The sequence below is a fragment of the Cebus imitator genome, unplaced genomic scaffold (genome assembly GCF_001604975.1).
Source record: "Cebus imitator isolate Cc_AM_T3 unplaced genomic scaffold, Cebus_imitator-1.0 Scaffold191, whole genome shotgun sequence".
NCBI lineage: Eukaryota > Metazoa > Chordata > Mammalia > Primates > Cebidae > Cebus > Cebus imitator.
In genome coordinates this window covers 1,583,024-1,599,964 of record NW_016107506.1, presented here as the reverse complement: position 1 = coordinate 1,599,964, position 16,941 = coordinate 1,583,024, and the positions used below count along the sequence as shown (strand labels likewise).

The window sequence follows — 16,941 nt, the reverse complement described above, 5'->3', positions numbered from 1 at the left end:
ATTTTAAGTTAATTTCAAAGTTTATGCTATAATTAAGTAGTTACCACCTAAACAGAAAGTAAGGCATGAATCTGTTATTGTGAAGTAAATATCTGTCCTTAGAGAAATGGCTGTAATTATAGAGAAATGGCTGTAATTCTCTTATTTTCTTACAAAGCAGTAGCCATGTGCTGTATGAAACTTAAAAAAGGAACATCCCCAGAAGGTAAATGAAGCTAAGTGACATTTTGACACTAAGATATTTACATGTCAAGTAATGTAACTAAATGAAGTAATAATATGATAATAAGCTACATCCAAAAAATACTTTCAGTAAGTGTAAACAGAAAAATTCTAAGGGATAAGAGCATTATGTCAAAGAATGAGCAATTTCTCCTTCTTGGTGACACATGTAAATCAATGATACATCTTTCAGTCTTAGATTCAATGAAGTATAGTAAAAGTGACTTAACCTCTACCTTCGGAACTGCTGGCTGTATCTAGCTCAGGGGGCCCTCCCACTGACTGCTCAGACATCACTTCAGGTGGTGTAGGCAATTGGAGATGAGTAGAACTGGTGGAGCTCTGGCTGGACAAAGTTGTTAAGAAGCGATCCTCTAAAGAAAAACGCAATCTTAAATGAGTCATTTACATACATTAAGTCCATGTCTAATATTTTTTAAATGCTCATTTCTATTCCTGCCTTCTAAAACACGGAATTTTCACTTTTTAAAAATCATCTAGGTAATGTAGCTCATGTCACAGAAATGGACACAAAAATCCAGAAAGATTATATATGACTTGACTACAATCAAATCCTGGTGACCGTACTGCAACTGTCAACCAAGGCTGACTCCTATCCCATACTCTATCCATTATACCACAATGCCCACTTAAATATTAGTTTTGGAGTTTAATAGAGAATGAAATTAGGACACTGTGAGAAAGAATGCACATTTACCCTGGGAGAGAAAAAACAATTATAATAGAAAAATGCCAAGAATTATAAGTTGAGCTCCTGTTATTATGGAAAACAGGTAAATTTCCCCACAAAGTTTCTATGATGACACCAACTTATTCAATGAAATACTGTGAAAGACATCTTAAGTCCAGACAATATTTTAGTGACATTAAAAATGTAAATTAAACTTTATAAGATTTTTGCAATGAAACCTGGGAACTGACTTTGTAATAAGCAAAACAGAAATTCAATTTACTTTTTGTTTTTCCTTCCCCAATAGCAGCCTTCTTTGTATTTCATGTATTTATTATATCTTATATATTATTATATCTTAAGATTATATCTTATTATAATTATATCTTATTATAATAAACTATATGATAATCTTAATCTGATAGGATTACAAATGCTCTACAGGAAGGAAAAAAGTATATGAACAATAGCAACAGAAAAACTGCTCAAACAGTTTAAAACAACATATACACTAAGAAATTCCTTTAAATACGATGGCAAGTGATCACCAGACTCAAGGACCAAACCTTTTTCTCCATTCTGAAGTCCTGGAGAAATATTCCGTGGAGATGCATCCATCGCACTTATCTGCAGAGAAGTAAATACTTTGTTGTTATGGAAAACATGAAAATCACATTCAAAAAAAATTTTTTTAATCCAATGAATCTTAAACTTTTTGGTCTATGGACCCATTTACACCCTTAAAAATAACTAAAATCCCCCTTAATATTTTTAAATAGCTTTTGTTTACCTTAGAAATTTTTACCTTATTAGAAATTAAAACTAAAAGTTTTTAAATGTGCATTAACTTATTTATAAATAATAAACCCATTAATATAAGTAATATTTAAACACATAACATACCAATTTTCTAAAATTAAAAAACAAATGGTGAAAGAGTGGCACTGTTTTTACATTTGACAAAATGTAGACGCGGACAAAAATATCTTTAATGTCAATATCTAGCTAAATAGAAAATAGCTAGATTTGTATTTGACTTCTGCATGTAATCTGTTGTGACATACTGTTATGATTGAAGTATACAGACAGAATATAGCTTTATACAGATATGCAGTTGAAAAATAAAATGGGCCAGGCATGATGGCTCACACCTGTAATCCAAGCACTTTGGGAGGCTGAGGTGAGTGGATCACCTGAGGTCAGGAGTTAGAGACCGGCCTGGCCAACATGGCAAAACCCCATCACTACTAAAACTACAAAAAATTAACTGGGCATGGTGGTGCACACCTGTAATCCCAGCTACTCAGGAGGCTGAGGCAGGAGAATCGCTTGAACCTGGGAGGCAAAGGTTGCAGTAAGCCAAGATCGCGCCACTGCACTCCAGCCTGCTCGATGGAGTGAAACTCCATCTCAAAAAAAAAAAAAGTTTTTGCAGAGTCCCCGAAAGGGTCTTGGACTCTCAGGAGTCCTTGAACCACACTTTGAGAATTGCATTCTAAATAGTAGCTCACTTTCTGGAATTAGGCATTTAGGAATACTTAGGATAGACAAGACTACATTTCATACCTTGTTTTCTTCCCCTTGTCTCAGTCTTCCAGGACTTGGAGGAACTGAAGGTCTCTTTCTACCCTTTTCCTGTTGGAAAAGGTCCTGCAACCTGTGGCCAAAGGCAAAAAGAAAGGAAAGAAAAGAAAAAGAATATGGCTTGTTTCTATCACCGTGAGTGCTGTTTATAAATTCTCTCTTTACAACTTTGAAATCACAAAGTTTTCCTATTGGGATTACCACAGTCTTTGAAGTTATATGAGAGTAAGTTCTTGTCATATCTAATTAACCAGGAGCATTTGCTGATAAGACTATAGTTGTAAAAGAATAGCAAATTATTATAAAGAAAAATACTTCTAAAAATGTATATTTAAATAAAGGCATAAGATAAACATACCAATATATTTGGAATTGCTGGCCAAAAACCAACACTCATGGCACACTAATTCAGTTAAAAACAATTTAACAGCACACACATCTGAACAACATTGTTTCAAATCATATGAGAAACAGCATTAAAGGCTGTTCTCCTCTTTGATTTTCACATCTTCACAAACTACCTAAAGAATAACACATATATTTTTAAATATAAAGAAGAAAGGAGGGTGAAAAAAAAAAAAGGTTCTTTAACTTGAGCACAAAATGAAATATCAATAATTAAAGATTTTTAAGATTTTAGATATCGCATAGGAACAAATGTGGCAATAATATTAAAGAAAACCAGACTGCAAAATCACACCTGTTATTCCAAGCTTGCAGCACTTCACAGAGACTTTGTTTCTTGGCAATAAGTGACTCGAAGACCGACTGTAGTTGCTGAGGGGTATCTACAGAGGAAGACATGAGCCTTGCTTGCATCTTCTCAATCCAGTTCTTGAATTCGCCTTCTTCCATCTACGAGGAACAGAAACAATTTCAGGAGACAGAGACACTATATAGACATACCCCAAAAGAAACTTCTAGTAAGTTAATAATTAACTTCTGAATTTTCTACCAAAGAAATAAATTACCTCTTTCTGTGCAAAGATATCTTCCATTTTTTCCTCTCTTGTTTTACTAAATGTATCAGTTTTCAAAGATGCAAGTCTTTCATCAACGGCAAGATACACCTGTGAAACTCTAACAATAGAAAGAGAGAACATTAAACACTAGAAAGGGTGAATCAAATTTTCTATCTCACATAAATAGAAACAAAAAGTTACATACAAAACATAGTTGAAATAATGTTTTACCTAATTAAGAATTACACACAGTTTTGCAGAGCAAATAGGACCTAAATGGATGTACTTGAAAATTTTAAGTTATGTCTAAGAGTTCGGCTTCTTTTTTAATATCTTTCCATAACGTCTACAACTTTCTTTTTGTACACCAAGCATGCATAGCATACAATTAGAAAAGTTATTTACATTCTCAAAGGAAGTTAAATGAAAAATACTTTAAAATACTAATACTTTAAAATAGCTGTAAATAATAAAAAAAAGATGATTTTTAAAACTGAACTTACTTTTGAAAAAAGTCCTTCAGATCCTGAAGCAGGGATACTTTTAATGGGGCCTGACGCTTAATGAATATTTTGGGGAGTGGAACACATACTTCAAGAAGCCGAATAGGAGAATAACTGAGAGAAGAAAATACAAGAGCCAGTAGAAAAGGAAAAACAGTTTAATACCTTGAATAGAACTGTATCATGATGGTCAACTAAATCCTATGAGGCATAAAAGTTTTTATAAAATAGCATTTTAAAACAATCACAAAGATATTAAAGATAACTTTTAGCCATTATAATAAATATCCTCCCCAGTTTTGGAGGGATTTTGTTTTATCTTTCATTGCACTGTAGTACCATCATTTATTCCTTGAAGTTACCCTTACCTGCTATAAAAACAAAAATGATTGCTATAAACCATCCCTATTAATAAGGAAACTAAAAAGTAATGAATACCTACAATTAGATGTAGGTATACAGTTAGATACAGGTATTCATTACCTTTCCAGCTGCTGAAGATTCTTCATGAGTCTTTGTTTCCTTTCTAACTGAGGGTTTATATTGACTAACAAATGCTACAACCCCACTCACCCACAAGATCCTAGATGCATGGTTAAAAGTTCTTGCTTAAAAAAGGAAATAAGCTCTAATTAGCAAATATTTCCTGAGGGTCTATTATGTGCCAGACACTATTTTAGGTGCTGAGGATATAACAATTCCTATTCTCATAATTCAGGAAAAACAAGATTCAGGTAACAAACAAAACAAATACGTATCAGATGCTCAGCACTATGGAGAAAAGTATAGCAAGAAAGAGAAGAAGCAGAGTGCTAGGGTGGAAGAGTGCCAGGGCAGGTGAAATTTGAGCAAAGACTTGTAGGAGGCAGGGAAGCAACCAGCAGATATCTGGGGAATAAGCAGTTTCGAGAGGAAAGAACAAGTACAGAAACCTAGGCAGAACCCTACCTGACATACCTGAGGCCCAGTCAGGAGGCCAGTGGGGCAACAGCAGGATGAGTGAAGGGAGGATGGTAGGAGGTAAGAGCAGAGAGGTCCTGGGCAGTCAGAGCAGGTAGGAGATTAAAGGCTAGTCAACAGACTAACTTTGGCTTTCACTCCAGGTGAAACAGATACCCTTTGGAGTGTCTAGAGCAGAGGACTGGCCTTAGCTGATTGCCTCTTAAAGGAACTACTCTGACTGCTGTGTTGAGAAGAAGCTAAGGGGACAAGGCCAAAAGGAGACTACTATAATAATCCAGGTGAAAGATAACAGAGGTTCAGCCCAAGTGGTAGTGGTAGAGTGGTAAAAAGTGCTTAGACTCTGGATATATTTTGAAGGCAGAAGCTGAAGGCTTTCTCAAATTATTTAACACCACAATGGCAAATATCAATTATTTGAACATAGAATTTTAGCTCTATCAGAAATATATGATTATCCTTCTCGTTAATGTCTTGGCAAAAATTCTGACAGACTTCCAGATGCCATCAGATGCCAAAACAATGGTTAAGAGTTAGGCCAGGGCCCAACATGGTGATGGTTCACATTTATAATCCCCACTCTTAGAAAGGCCGAGGCAGAAGGATCACTTGAGCACAGTTCAAGACCAGCCTGGGTAACAGTGAGATCCTGTCTCATATTTTTTCTAAAATTTTTATATTAAATTTTAAGAGTGAGGCTGGTAGTAGGTCGACCAGGGTTCAAATATGACTCCATCATTTGACAGCTCTGTAATTGAACAACTGTAAGCTCTGTAAGTAAGGATAATAATAACTATTTCATAGGGTAAAGAGTAAATAAAATAATATTGAAAGTTCTTACAGTCTGGTCCTCTGCATTGGTAAGAGTGGAAATGGGGAATCCCACAAATTAATTCAATCTAGTAACAGTGAAAATGTTAAAAAAAAATTCTTAAAGGATTATCAGATCTGAGATCAGGTACAAGGTTCCTAGGATTTCTTACCTGAAAGACGCCACCATCTGGTTATAGGAGAAATACTGGTGATAATCATGATGGATGGAGTGACCACAGGGCTCAGCATTGGCTCTGCGAGTATACTGGTGCCCATAAAACCTAAGTTCAAGGTATTTTGCAAATGACATAGACCAGGACTCATTGGAAAGAGCAACAACTGGTGTTACCTGGAATTCAGCAAAAATAGTTTACCTGATCACATATTGCAAATCTGTTTTTTAAAAAATAACATTTTTTTTTCTAATACAAGTGTAATATATATTGACTGCAGAAAACTGGGAAAAGAATGAAACGTTCAAAGGTGGGTGGAGGAGAGCAACATCACCAATATCCCACCACCAACATCAGTATATTAGTATATGTTTACTTTTGATATATTTTATATTATATATATATATATACACACACACACACACACACACACACATACACATAAATATGTGCAGGCACACACAGTCAGTATATTTGTAAATAAAAACTCTTTCCTATTAGTTTCATATTACATAATTAGTTTAGCAATCTATCGTGAATATTTTCCCACACAAAATATTCTTGTACAACTTTTCAAATGGCCACAGAGTATCCTATTATATGAACATATATTTAACCAATCTTTACTGATGTGCCTTTAAGACATTACAAGCTTTTCCATACTGAGATGATGCTCTGATGAACATCCTTGTATATATTTACAACATCCACAATTATTCCCTTCGAATAATAAAGGTGGAAATTGGTAGGTCAAAGAGCATAAGCATTCATATGGTCTTTGATAATTTTTGCCACATTATCTTCCAAAACAAGTGTACCAGTGTATATAGTCTCGAACAGTATTTAAGAATATAAATTTCTCCCACTTTTACCAATCCTAGGAATTAGAATTGAAATTTTTGAAATGTGATCTCCTAAAGAAAAATTTTTGAAAAGATTTTACTGGTTTCATGTATGCTTCTTTGACTACTCATGAGTAACATGATTAGTAGCCATTTGCATTAAATTGCATTGTAATGTTCTTTGCCCATTTTTCTACTATCATGGCTTATAGCAATTTAATATTACATAAATTTATGTTTAGTCATATATGTTGTATTTTTCCTTAACGCTAGAAGTTTTTCACTTTAGTGTAACAAAACTTACCTTTTCCTTTCTAGCATAAAAAAGCAAAAGTTTTTGTTTTAAAATAAAGTGTATATAGCAAAGCATATAAGACATAGAGATCAAATTTAAGTTATTCATTTAGTACGATGGTCAATCTAGAGTTCACATATTCTACCACAGACTATTACCAGCTATCTAATAGGAAATAAAGCCTGTAAGGACAAGTATGAAACTAAGACTGAGAATTGCTAGAAATAATTTTATGTCTGTATGTTTGCTGCTGCAGGTGCAACTTTGATTTTGCCCTTCTCTACCACTGATTAATGTAGGTCATGCTATTATTTTATATGTAATTCCCACATGTGCCTTCCAAAAGCACACTTCAAAATAGCCCAATTAAGGCCAGGCACAGTGGCTCACGCCTGTAATCCCAGCACTTTGAGAGGACGAGGCGCATGGATCACCTAAGGTCAGGAGTTCGAGACCAGCCTGGCCAACATGGTGAAACGCTGTCTCTACTAAAAACACAAAAATTAGCTGGGTGTGGTGGTGCACACCTGTAGTCCCAGGTACTCGGGAGGCTGAGGCAGGAGAATAGTTTGAACCCGGGGGACGGAGGTTGCAGTGAGCTGAGATCACAAAACTGCACTCCAGACTGGGTGACTGACCAAGACTCAAAAAAAAAGAAAGAAAACAAAATAACACAATTAAGGAAATGAGTTAAATTTGGAATATTTTATCCAGATTGCTTAAAATTATATATTTAAAAAATACAATACTGGCACCAAACACTTGCCCCAGAATTAGAAAAGTAAGAAAGGCACAAAGAAGAAATAAAACACATGTCCTTCTCTCAAGAACCAACATGAAAACCAGTAGAGATCAGTTTCAACATGGTCTCATCTGCATATGGATAGAAATGTTGATATAGGCTCAAATTTATTATACAAATATCCTAATATACTGCAGTTACTGCTTTACACGTCTGTCTCCTCCCCTATAGAACAGAAGTCACTCCTTATTCTTTTTTTCATTCCTAGGGCCTAGCACAGTATCTGGCACACAAATGGTGCTCAATAAGTGTCTGTTGAAAGAATTAACAAATTCAATTAGGAACTGTCAAGATACAACCTCAAGATATCTTACTGTACAAGGCACTTGTATTTTATTTAATGACCGATACATTCCTAAGATGAGATCTTCAAAAAACAAATACTAGATTGAACATACAGCACTGGAAGCTAAGATAACAAAGACAAACAGAGCTCAATGACAAATAACAAATCCATTATAATATAGAAGACTTTCCCTTCCAAAAAAAAAAAATACACAAATAAAGAAATAAATGGCAAATAAAATACAGGAATAGGGTCTGTTTACCTGTTTGCAGATTCTACACCAGGAATATGTAAGAATTGTATGTTGATATCCAGGTACTGGGGAATCCAACTCCTTCAGGATTATCTGCACACAGCCTTGGCCATGAACAAAGCGCCGAATGTGATGTACCATGGGGGTATCACAGAACATGCTTGGACACTGATAAGAAGGCCTTTGACAAACAAAAGAGCCCTTCTCACATTAAGCATGAAACAGAGAAATCAGAACCACTGACTGGTGTACAATCTGCACAAGGTACTCATGCTGCTCTGAGCCTGCAGCTGAACATCCTGTCTTCAGCTATAGCATGGTGAGAGTTTCCATTTGTTAAGAACCTTCTATTTGCCAAACAATTTTAAAGCATTTTCTTTTACCCTCTGACAATTCTGGGGATTGTTATTCCCTAAAAAGGGGACTAGTAAAGTGTTTTGTCATGTAAGTGGCAAGTGATAGCGCTAAGACTTAAACTGAGGTCTAGATGATTCCAACACTTTACCCGCTTCTCACTTGAATCACTGTATAAAAACAGATTCCGAAAAATGTCGATGGTAGGGTAATTAGATGGACAGAGATATGAGGAATGTTCTGGATAAGATATCTCAGTTTAAATATGGAATAGACTACTTCTTTGAATGATATACTCTGATATGCACTATGAAAGTGAGGATCATACAACAGTCACTTGACATCCAACTCATGTTTACATTTTAGGATGAAATTTTGAGTATCAAAAATGTGTCATGGAATATAAGGAAGAAATGTGTTCTTACCTGAAACAGTATCTCTCTAAAAATATTCCTAACGTAAGATCATTCTTTCCATAAAATTCCATTGTTACAATCCTAAAAGAAGAGACAGCCTCTTAGAAACATAAGAATTACCATACACCAAAGACATTTCATAAGACCACAAATTATGATTACCCATTAAATGTACGGTACTTACAATGAAGTATGAAAGCAGGTAATATTCTTTGTTGTTATGGAATAGATTTTAGCTCATCCAATACAACAAGTTTAGACTAGCCACACTATAGCATCTTTTTCACTCCCAATCCACTAGTATCTTATAAAACGAATGAGGATGCATAATCTATAATATTGAGTAAAACTGATTTGAGTTAGAAAGAGATAAAGGTTTCCTTTACAAAGGCTTAAGCCCTGTCAACACAAGGCAGGACTCCTGTCTCCTACTCTCTTGTCCATGCCTTTACTGAGCATGGAAAACAGCAGTTCTTGCTAAAGTGCCAGTTCCTACCTTTATATCTAACCTATAAATGCTCACAAGACAGTTTGACTATATAACTGGTGAAACCCACATCTTATTCAAGCCTTGACCTACGGAGTTTATAAACTCCCAGAGAAAATTCCTATGGGCTCTGCCAGTCCCAAGTCTGCCTGCTGAAGCTATACTATTAGAAGAACCCATGAGCTCACTGCTGGAAATAAGTGTTTCAAGAATTCGAAATTAAAACACAGAATATGCTTTGGCATGGAAACAGTGCCCCCAAAAAAGCAGTTACGTTCCACAGTATGTTTAAAAGTAAAGGTGAACTATGTAATGTAAGGCTATATACATCTATGTGAGGTTTTTGTGACAATAATTTGAAAAAAATAATTTAAAACAAAATGTATTTCAATTTCTATCAATCTACTTAAAATTAAGTTTTAGACTAAAATCCATTAATAAAACAAAAGGTTGACTGCTTCTATAAAAATTATGCCTGAAGGAAAACCTGCCTAAATTGTACATACTATCATCAAAATGCTTATAAAGAAGCTTTTGTGTGTCAACTTTCTCACTTTTTTAAGCACAGGTTGAGCATCCCTAATCTGAAAATCCAAAATCCAAAATGCTCCAAAATCTGAAACTTTTTGAGCACCAACGTAACACCACAAGTGGGAAATTCCACAACTGCAACCTTTGTTTTCTGATGGTTCAATGTATACAAACTTTGTTTTATACACAAAATTATTACAAATCTTGTATAAAATTTACTTCAGGCTACATGTGTAAGGTGTATATGAAACATAAATGAACTTCATGTTTGGACTTGGGTCCCATCCCCAAGATATCCCATTAAGTATAGGCAAATATTTCCAAATTTGAAAAAATACTAAGTCCAAAGCACTTCTGGTCCCAAGCATTTCAGATAAGGGAAAGTTAACCTATACAGATTTCTCTTCTATGTCTCACATTTTTTTCACTCTTAAGGTACTCTCATTTACTTCTACTCATGAACAAACATGTATTTTCCCATTTACTTCACAAGTTTAAAAGTTCTATTCATATGTGACCAGCAATGTGCCGTGTACCTAAAAACAGGTCCTAATGACTGTTTTTTTTTTCAATTGCTAGAATTCTGTTCTTAAGTGGAATAGTGTAGGGGGAAAAGAATCCTACCATGGACTGACACAGGCACTAGGAGCATTGCTGGACTGGGCAGAAGAGCTGCTGAAGAGCACACAAAGTCTCTGGTGGTTAATGGGATTCAGACAGTCTACCTAAAAAAGAAGGAATCGATGGATAAGCAAGTGACTGCAACCGCATTCAACCCCAATGCACCAAACACACTCCACTCTATTTGTGAAGCCTCCAATTACTGCTGTAGGGGCTCTGGTCAAGATTTAAAACTACAGGAAACTAAATGTAAGGAAGAAAGGCAGTTAGTTTTTGAGAAAAGACAACCCAAAAAGTTTAAATTAAACTTAAAAATACAAAATGATGTCTAAATAGCTTGTTTTCTTAACTTATTCTTCATTTTTACAAAACTGCAATAAATTATTTTGGAAGAAAAATTAAATACATCCATATTTAACAGTCTGAACTGATGGCTGAACATCAATCTGAGACACCCAGAAATCTGAATTCTAAGGAGATAAAGGTAATACCAGTTATCTGTTAAAATTCAAGTAGTATAGAAGTCTATGAAGAAGTTCAGGAAATACACAAAACCACTCCTTCTATGATTCCACTAAACCTCCCAAGCTGAGCAATTTGACTCTGTGGTTTTAAGGTATCTATTCTTTTTGCTAGTTCACATACCCTATCCCACATACACACATCACTTCCTATCTAAGTACACACAGGGAGTTTTGTTTTTATAAATATGAAATAATGCAACACATATTAAAACACAACTTGCTTTTTAACACTTCAAATATAGCATGGGCTTTATCTAAGTCATTAAATGACTTGAGATCCTGCTCATCCTTTAACTGCTTTAATAAATATCTTTGTACATATATTCTTATAAAATGAAAGCATCCTTATATAAGCATACTTAATTATTTCTGCAGGAATAGATTATCAAAGTTGGAGTCCTGGGTCAAAGGTATTTACATGTATGTGTAAATCAATACTTTCCTATTGCCTTCTATAAATTTATATAAATTTATACAAATATACAAATACATACATTTTATAAATTTATGTAACATTTATGAAAGGTGTTTTTCCATGCCATCATTAACCATGGATCTTTTACCACTTTCCTTTTTGCTAAACTCACAAATAAAAAATTATTTAGCAACACTATTATTTAGCACTTCTTTGACTACTAGAGAAGTTGGACATTTTTTGTTTTATTAAACAAGTGCATTTCCTCATCTAGCAATGGATTTGTTCATTAGCTCTATTGCTACCATTATCAGTAATACGTCTATAAACTTCCTTAATTTGCTCTCAATTTATGCCTAAAAAGGTCACTTAGTTAAATAACAAATCTTTTTTTAAAAAACACATCTATTTCCTGCTTTTTTTAAAAAAACACATCCATTTGCTGCAATAAGCTTCCATCTCTGACTCCCTGACACAAGGTTCAAGGATTATAATACCACATCCAAGTCATGTCAAAAATTTTAAGGATCTTCCTAGCTTACTGTAAGCTCATCTTAAGGCCCTGAAACCCAGGTTCATTACAATTCTGCTTCATACATATTAAAATAACACAGAAGCCAGCAGACTCAAGACAAAAACTAAAACAGCATAGAAGAAGAAGTATGTCACAAATCTGGATGCAGTGTGCCAAACTGATTTTTTTAGCCTGCCTTAGAGGAGTCTTTCAACACATTTTAAACTTACACGAGCATCAAAAAGCAGTCTGGCTCACCTTTGTTGACCACAGAGCATCACTCTGAATAAGCCCTCTCTCTTCATCACCCTCGTTTTTGCTTCCTGATTTGCCACTTGAAGTGCTTGATGCATCCTTTGAATGAGCAAAAGGGTCTGAATTTTTTGGCTGAATTCTTCCTCCTCTGGCTCGATAGTCGGCCAGCATTCTACCCAAGCTCTGGCTATCGCCCAGATGCTCAGCAATTCTAGTGCTCACTAGCTCATGTGAGGGTAAGACTTGAATAGACTTGGCCTGAATACTTCCATTCATGCCCTGAAGTCCAGAGAGATCCCTGAGCAGCTGTTTCTTCCTCCTGTTCTCCATTTCTTTGAATTCTTTATTGAGGAGAGGAGACCAGTAAACCTGCTCTGCAAAATAATCTCGGGTAGAGCATCTTATCCCCTTTTCAGTTAAAAGGAAGGGTTCTCGGAATGTGATTACTGGGGAGATACAGAGGATCACATCTTTTAATTCCTGCTTAAAGGCCAAAGAATAAGTCTTTCGTTTATCTTCAGAGGAGATGACTTCCTCAGTAACATATAATCCAGTGTCATCCTGCAGAGGGTCTCTAAAAGCTCTCATCTGGCTTTTGGGATCCTGCAGCACATCGGCTTGCTGCAAAGTCTCTGGCTGCTCACTGCCTAATGCATCCTGTTGGTCATCCACAGGAAGTGGCAACAATGATTCCGGTACAGGTGGAAAGAAAGCACAAGGGAGACCCACTGGGCAAGCTGTTGTGGTATGTTCTTGATGCTTCAAAGAGGCAATAGCCTGGGGCACATTTTTATTTTCCTGCTCACCCTTCTCAAACACAATCCTTGATTCCAGCAGACTGCTATCATCACAAGGCAGAGACTCAGGAGGAATGTCAGGATCCCAGGGGAGGGAACCTCCGCTGTACTGCTCTTGTGCAGCCCCCTCATGCCCTCGTCCCTCAATCAGGGAATGGAATGAAGGGTTTTGCATTAACGTGGGAGGCATAGCAAATTCATCCATGAGGAAGGAAATTTCTAATTGAGAATGATAAGCGACACAGATCATAAATATTAGGATCTCCTTAACTCGGGCCAGCTCATAATCAGAGCCTCCTCTAAGCTTGATTGTACAGCCTAGGTGCTGTGGACAGCCTTCAAAAAACATCAGCGTCTTGGTTTGTTCTACAAATAATAACAAACAGAAAGTTAAGATGGTGGAGGTGGCCATCCACAAGTCCATATAGAATTAATTCACTCTCTTAACATCTATAAAAGAAAAACTTTTACATGATTAAGATCACAGTTGCCTATCCTCACTTATCCATTATTAATAGGTATTTCGTACTAATTAAACATTGTAGTACTGATAAGTCAACTCTTTTCCTCAAGTCAATCTATGCCAAAGATCACTCACCATTAGGCAACTGAAATATCTGCATATAAAATTTGTGACAAGTGCCCAGGTGTGGTTTCGTAAGCAGCTGGTCCATTGACATCACTAAATCACCTTGGGTCATACGACTGATTCGTTCCAAAACTTGCTACAAAACAGAAAAACATTATATTACAAAACTAGAGAAAAATAAAAATCTTGTAAATTTAATCTGGAAATGTAATGAAAAGCTTACAAAATAACATTCACAACAAATAATATTTAATTTAATAAATTTTTAATAAAAAATTTTTAATAAATATATGATGAATTTTTAAATTCTGGATTCTTCTACACCTAGTTGCTTAGTAATCAATATGTGCCCACTGAAACGTAACTCATATTAATAACATTATCAAAATGCATTTAAGCATCATGGATTATCACAAGTTACTGTAGGAAGAGGAAAAAAAAAACTTCCTAGAATTGGCATTTTTTCTGCAGACGGTAAACAAAGGGAGAACATTTTCTGCTTGAGCAATTTTCCAACAAAAATGAAGGATCAACAAATACATACTGATTAACCAATGTCCATTTCAGTTTTGGTCTTGTAGACACCAATAATAAGTATTACATAAAAGTACATGTTCTTCCAGTCTAAGATTCTCAATTTTAAATAATGAAATAGGTGCCATATCTTCTGTCCCACTTTCAATACGTATGGTAAAGCAAAGAAAAAAAGATTCATGTATACCTACCATATGTGCATATAAATTTAAAAGCTGTGATTTTAAAAAAAATACAAAAATAAAAACACTCACTGATTTTACATTAATGACCAAAGTAATGCCATGTTCCAATAACATGTCCTGGGCAATCCGAGAAACTGTTTTCTCAACTAGAACCAAGGTGGGTCGAACATCAACTATTCGCTGAACATAATTCTTCAAGAATTCCCTTTCCTAAGTAAGATAAATCAGAAACATTACACCTGGTAAAATTCATTATCTGGACATATTAAGATATCAAGATAGCTTGACTATTATTATCAATCTTAGCCTATATTTTCTTCATGCACAAATAAGTCTGTAAGCAAATTAATTCAAACACAGTAAGAATCTCATTGATCATTCTAAACTTGATTATGCTGACAAGAGTTTAAGGAGAGATTCCATTCTCCAACTAACTTTCCTTGAAAGATTTCCAATTCTTAATTTAAAAGCCAAGAATCCAATTATCTAGTTCAGAGGTTAAAAAAACAAGAACAAGAAACCTAACCTCACAAACAACTCCCAAAATAAAAGTAATTTCTAAGATGTTGGTTTTTTTTTTTTTAAGAGACGGGGTCTCATTCTGTCACCCAGGCTAGAATGCAGAGGTGCTGTCATAGCTCAATGTGACCTAAAAGTGCTGGGCTCAAGCACTCCTCCTGCTTCACTCTTCTAGGAGTACAGGCACATGCCACCATGCCTGGCTAATTTTTTCTTTTTTTATTTTTTGTAGAGACAGGGTCTCACTATGTTCCCCAGGCTGGTCTTGAACTCCTGGCCTCAAGCAATCCTCCCACCTTCAGCTCCCAGAGTGTAATCACAAGTGTCAGCCACTGTGCCCAGCCCTAAGTGGTTTTAATATGGTTATGAATTCTGTCCTCTACATTCTGAAACCAACATGAGTTAACTCTTTTTCTGGATATCTGAATAAATAACTCTAATAGATGCTATTTCACCTACTTCCTAATTCTAATTTCCCAACAGATCATATAATACCTAGAACAGCTACAGTTAAAGATCTCAAATATAATTCTAATATATTTTTATCACGAAGTTTTAATTTCAAAAGAAATGAATATTATAAAAAACAACCGAGTAAAAACAACAAAACTCATTAATTGCTTCATAATATTTCTGGGCTCCATTTGGGAGACAACTGAAGATAAGCATGTTTGCCACTCCTACTCCATGTACCCAAAGTGTTTTCTGAGCAAGGCTATATTAATGTCCCTTACCACCCACAATGGATGAGCCTACTCACTGCAATAAACTTGCCCTGTTATGAAGTACATTGCTTCTTGCCTTTGTTTTACTGATACTATTTCTTTTCAAATTCTCCCATTATTAACAAAATGGATTTTTTCCTAAATGTGTTAATTTCCTACTGTACTTACTAAACTGTAATTTAATAGCATTTAAAATAATTTTATTTGTATAGCTCTAATAAAGTATAATCAGAATAAGTTGATTTCATTTTTAAATTTTCTATTTGTGATACAAAGATGGCAAATAACTTTCCTTCCAGTTTGAACTCCAATCAGCTATCATGACTACTCATGAAACAACATGTCAAAAAGGAGGCCTGGTCCAAGCTCAGCAAGGGAAGAGTACCAGGAGGTAGGCCACAGGCACAGCAGTGGGGAACCAGGAGATCTAGCAGGCCCGGCCTTGTAAGGAGAGTATAAAGTCACAGGCTGATTATCTCCTTGCCCTTTGTTTCTCCTCCTTTTTCTGACTATCTGCCTTTCAGCTTCTTCTCTGATTAACTATTCCACACTGGGCAGACAAAACACAAATACAGAAAAAACTCAAATGAGCTGGAACTTTCTATCAATTCACAAAAAGCTCAAATCAGCTGATACTTTCTATCAATTCAAACTAGGAAGTTCAATTGGGCAGGAGTTAAAGGTATAATAAAAACTATGTTTGAAAGCTTTGATGAACAACATGCTTTATGTTATGTGAGTTAAACCATGTTTCCTAAGTACACATCTGCCCAGGGCATATCTCTCTAACAAAAAAGCCTTAGTCTGTTAACCTGACTGTAAAAATAAAGTAATAATAATGTGAATAAATTTAACTATAACTTTTTAAAATAAATAAACACCTATAGGTTTCATCAATTCCAAGACATACAATTTTATGAATTTTAACTTCTGGGCAACCAGGATGCATCTTAGTCAAGGCAATTCTGATCTGATCATGTGAAAGTCTTCTGCTGACAATCTACTGTGGAAATTAACAAAACCTCCAGCATCCAATTATCTTAAGTTCCCTGAACAATAATTATTGTGTTTCCCGCTATTCCTTTAGAG

General features: G+C 35.3%; 1 protein-coding gene across 17 annotated transcripts in view; it reads right to left on the bottom strand.

Moving 5' to 3' along the window:
* Positions 1-16,941, bottom strand: part of PIKFYVE (phosphoinositide kinase, FYVE-type zinc finger containing) — a 90,160-nt gene that overhangs the window by 18,808 nt on the left and 54,411 nt on the right. For all 17 annotated transcript variants that reach the window (XM_017546729.2, XM_017546734.2, XM_017546735.2 and 14 more), the window contains 13 exons: positions 14,678-14,818; positions 13,899-14,025; positions 12,507-13,666; positions 10,799-10,899; positions 9,166-9,237; positions 8,396-8,567; positions 5,906-6,084; positions 3,963-4,076; positions 3,469-3,577; positions 3,198-3,352; positions 2,480-2,570; positions 1,480-1,540; positions 459-596 (listed from right to left, as the gene is read on the bottom strand). In XM_017546729.2, the coding sequence (XP_017402218.1) occupies positions 459-596; positions 1,480-1,540; positions 2,480-2,570; positions 3,198-3,352; positions 3,469-3,577; positions 3,963-4,076; positions 5,906-6,084; positions 8,396-8,567; positions 9,166-9,237; positions 10,799-10,899; positions 12,507-13,666; positions 13,899-14,025; positions 14,678-14,818 (2,620 nt within the window). The remainder of the gene's footprint in view (positions 1-458; positions 597-1,479; positions 1,541-2,479; positions 2,571-3,197; positions 3,353-3,468; positions 3,578-3,962; positions 4,077-5,905; positions 6,085-8,395; positions 8,568-9,165; positions 9,238-10,798; positions 10,900-12,506; positions 13,667-13,898; positions 14,026-14,677; positions 14,819-16,941) is intronic.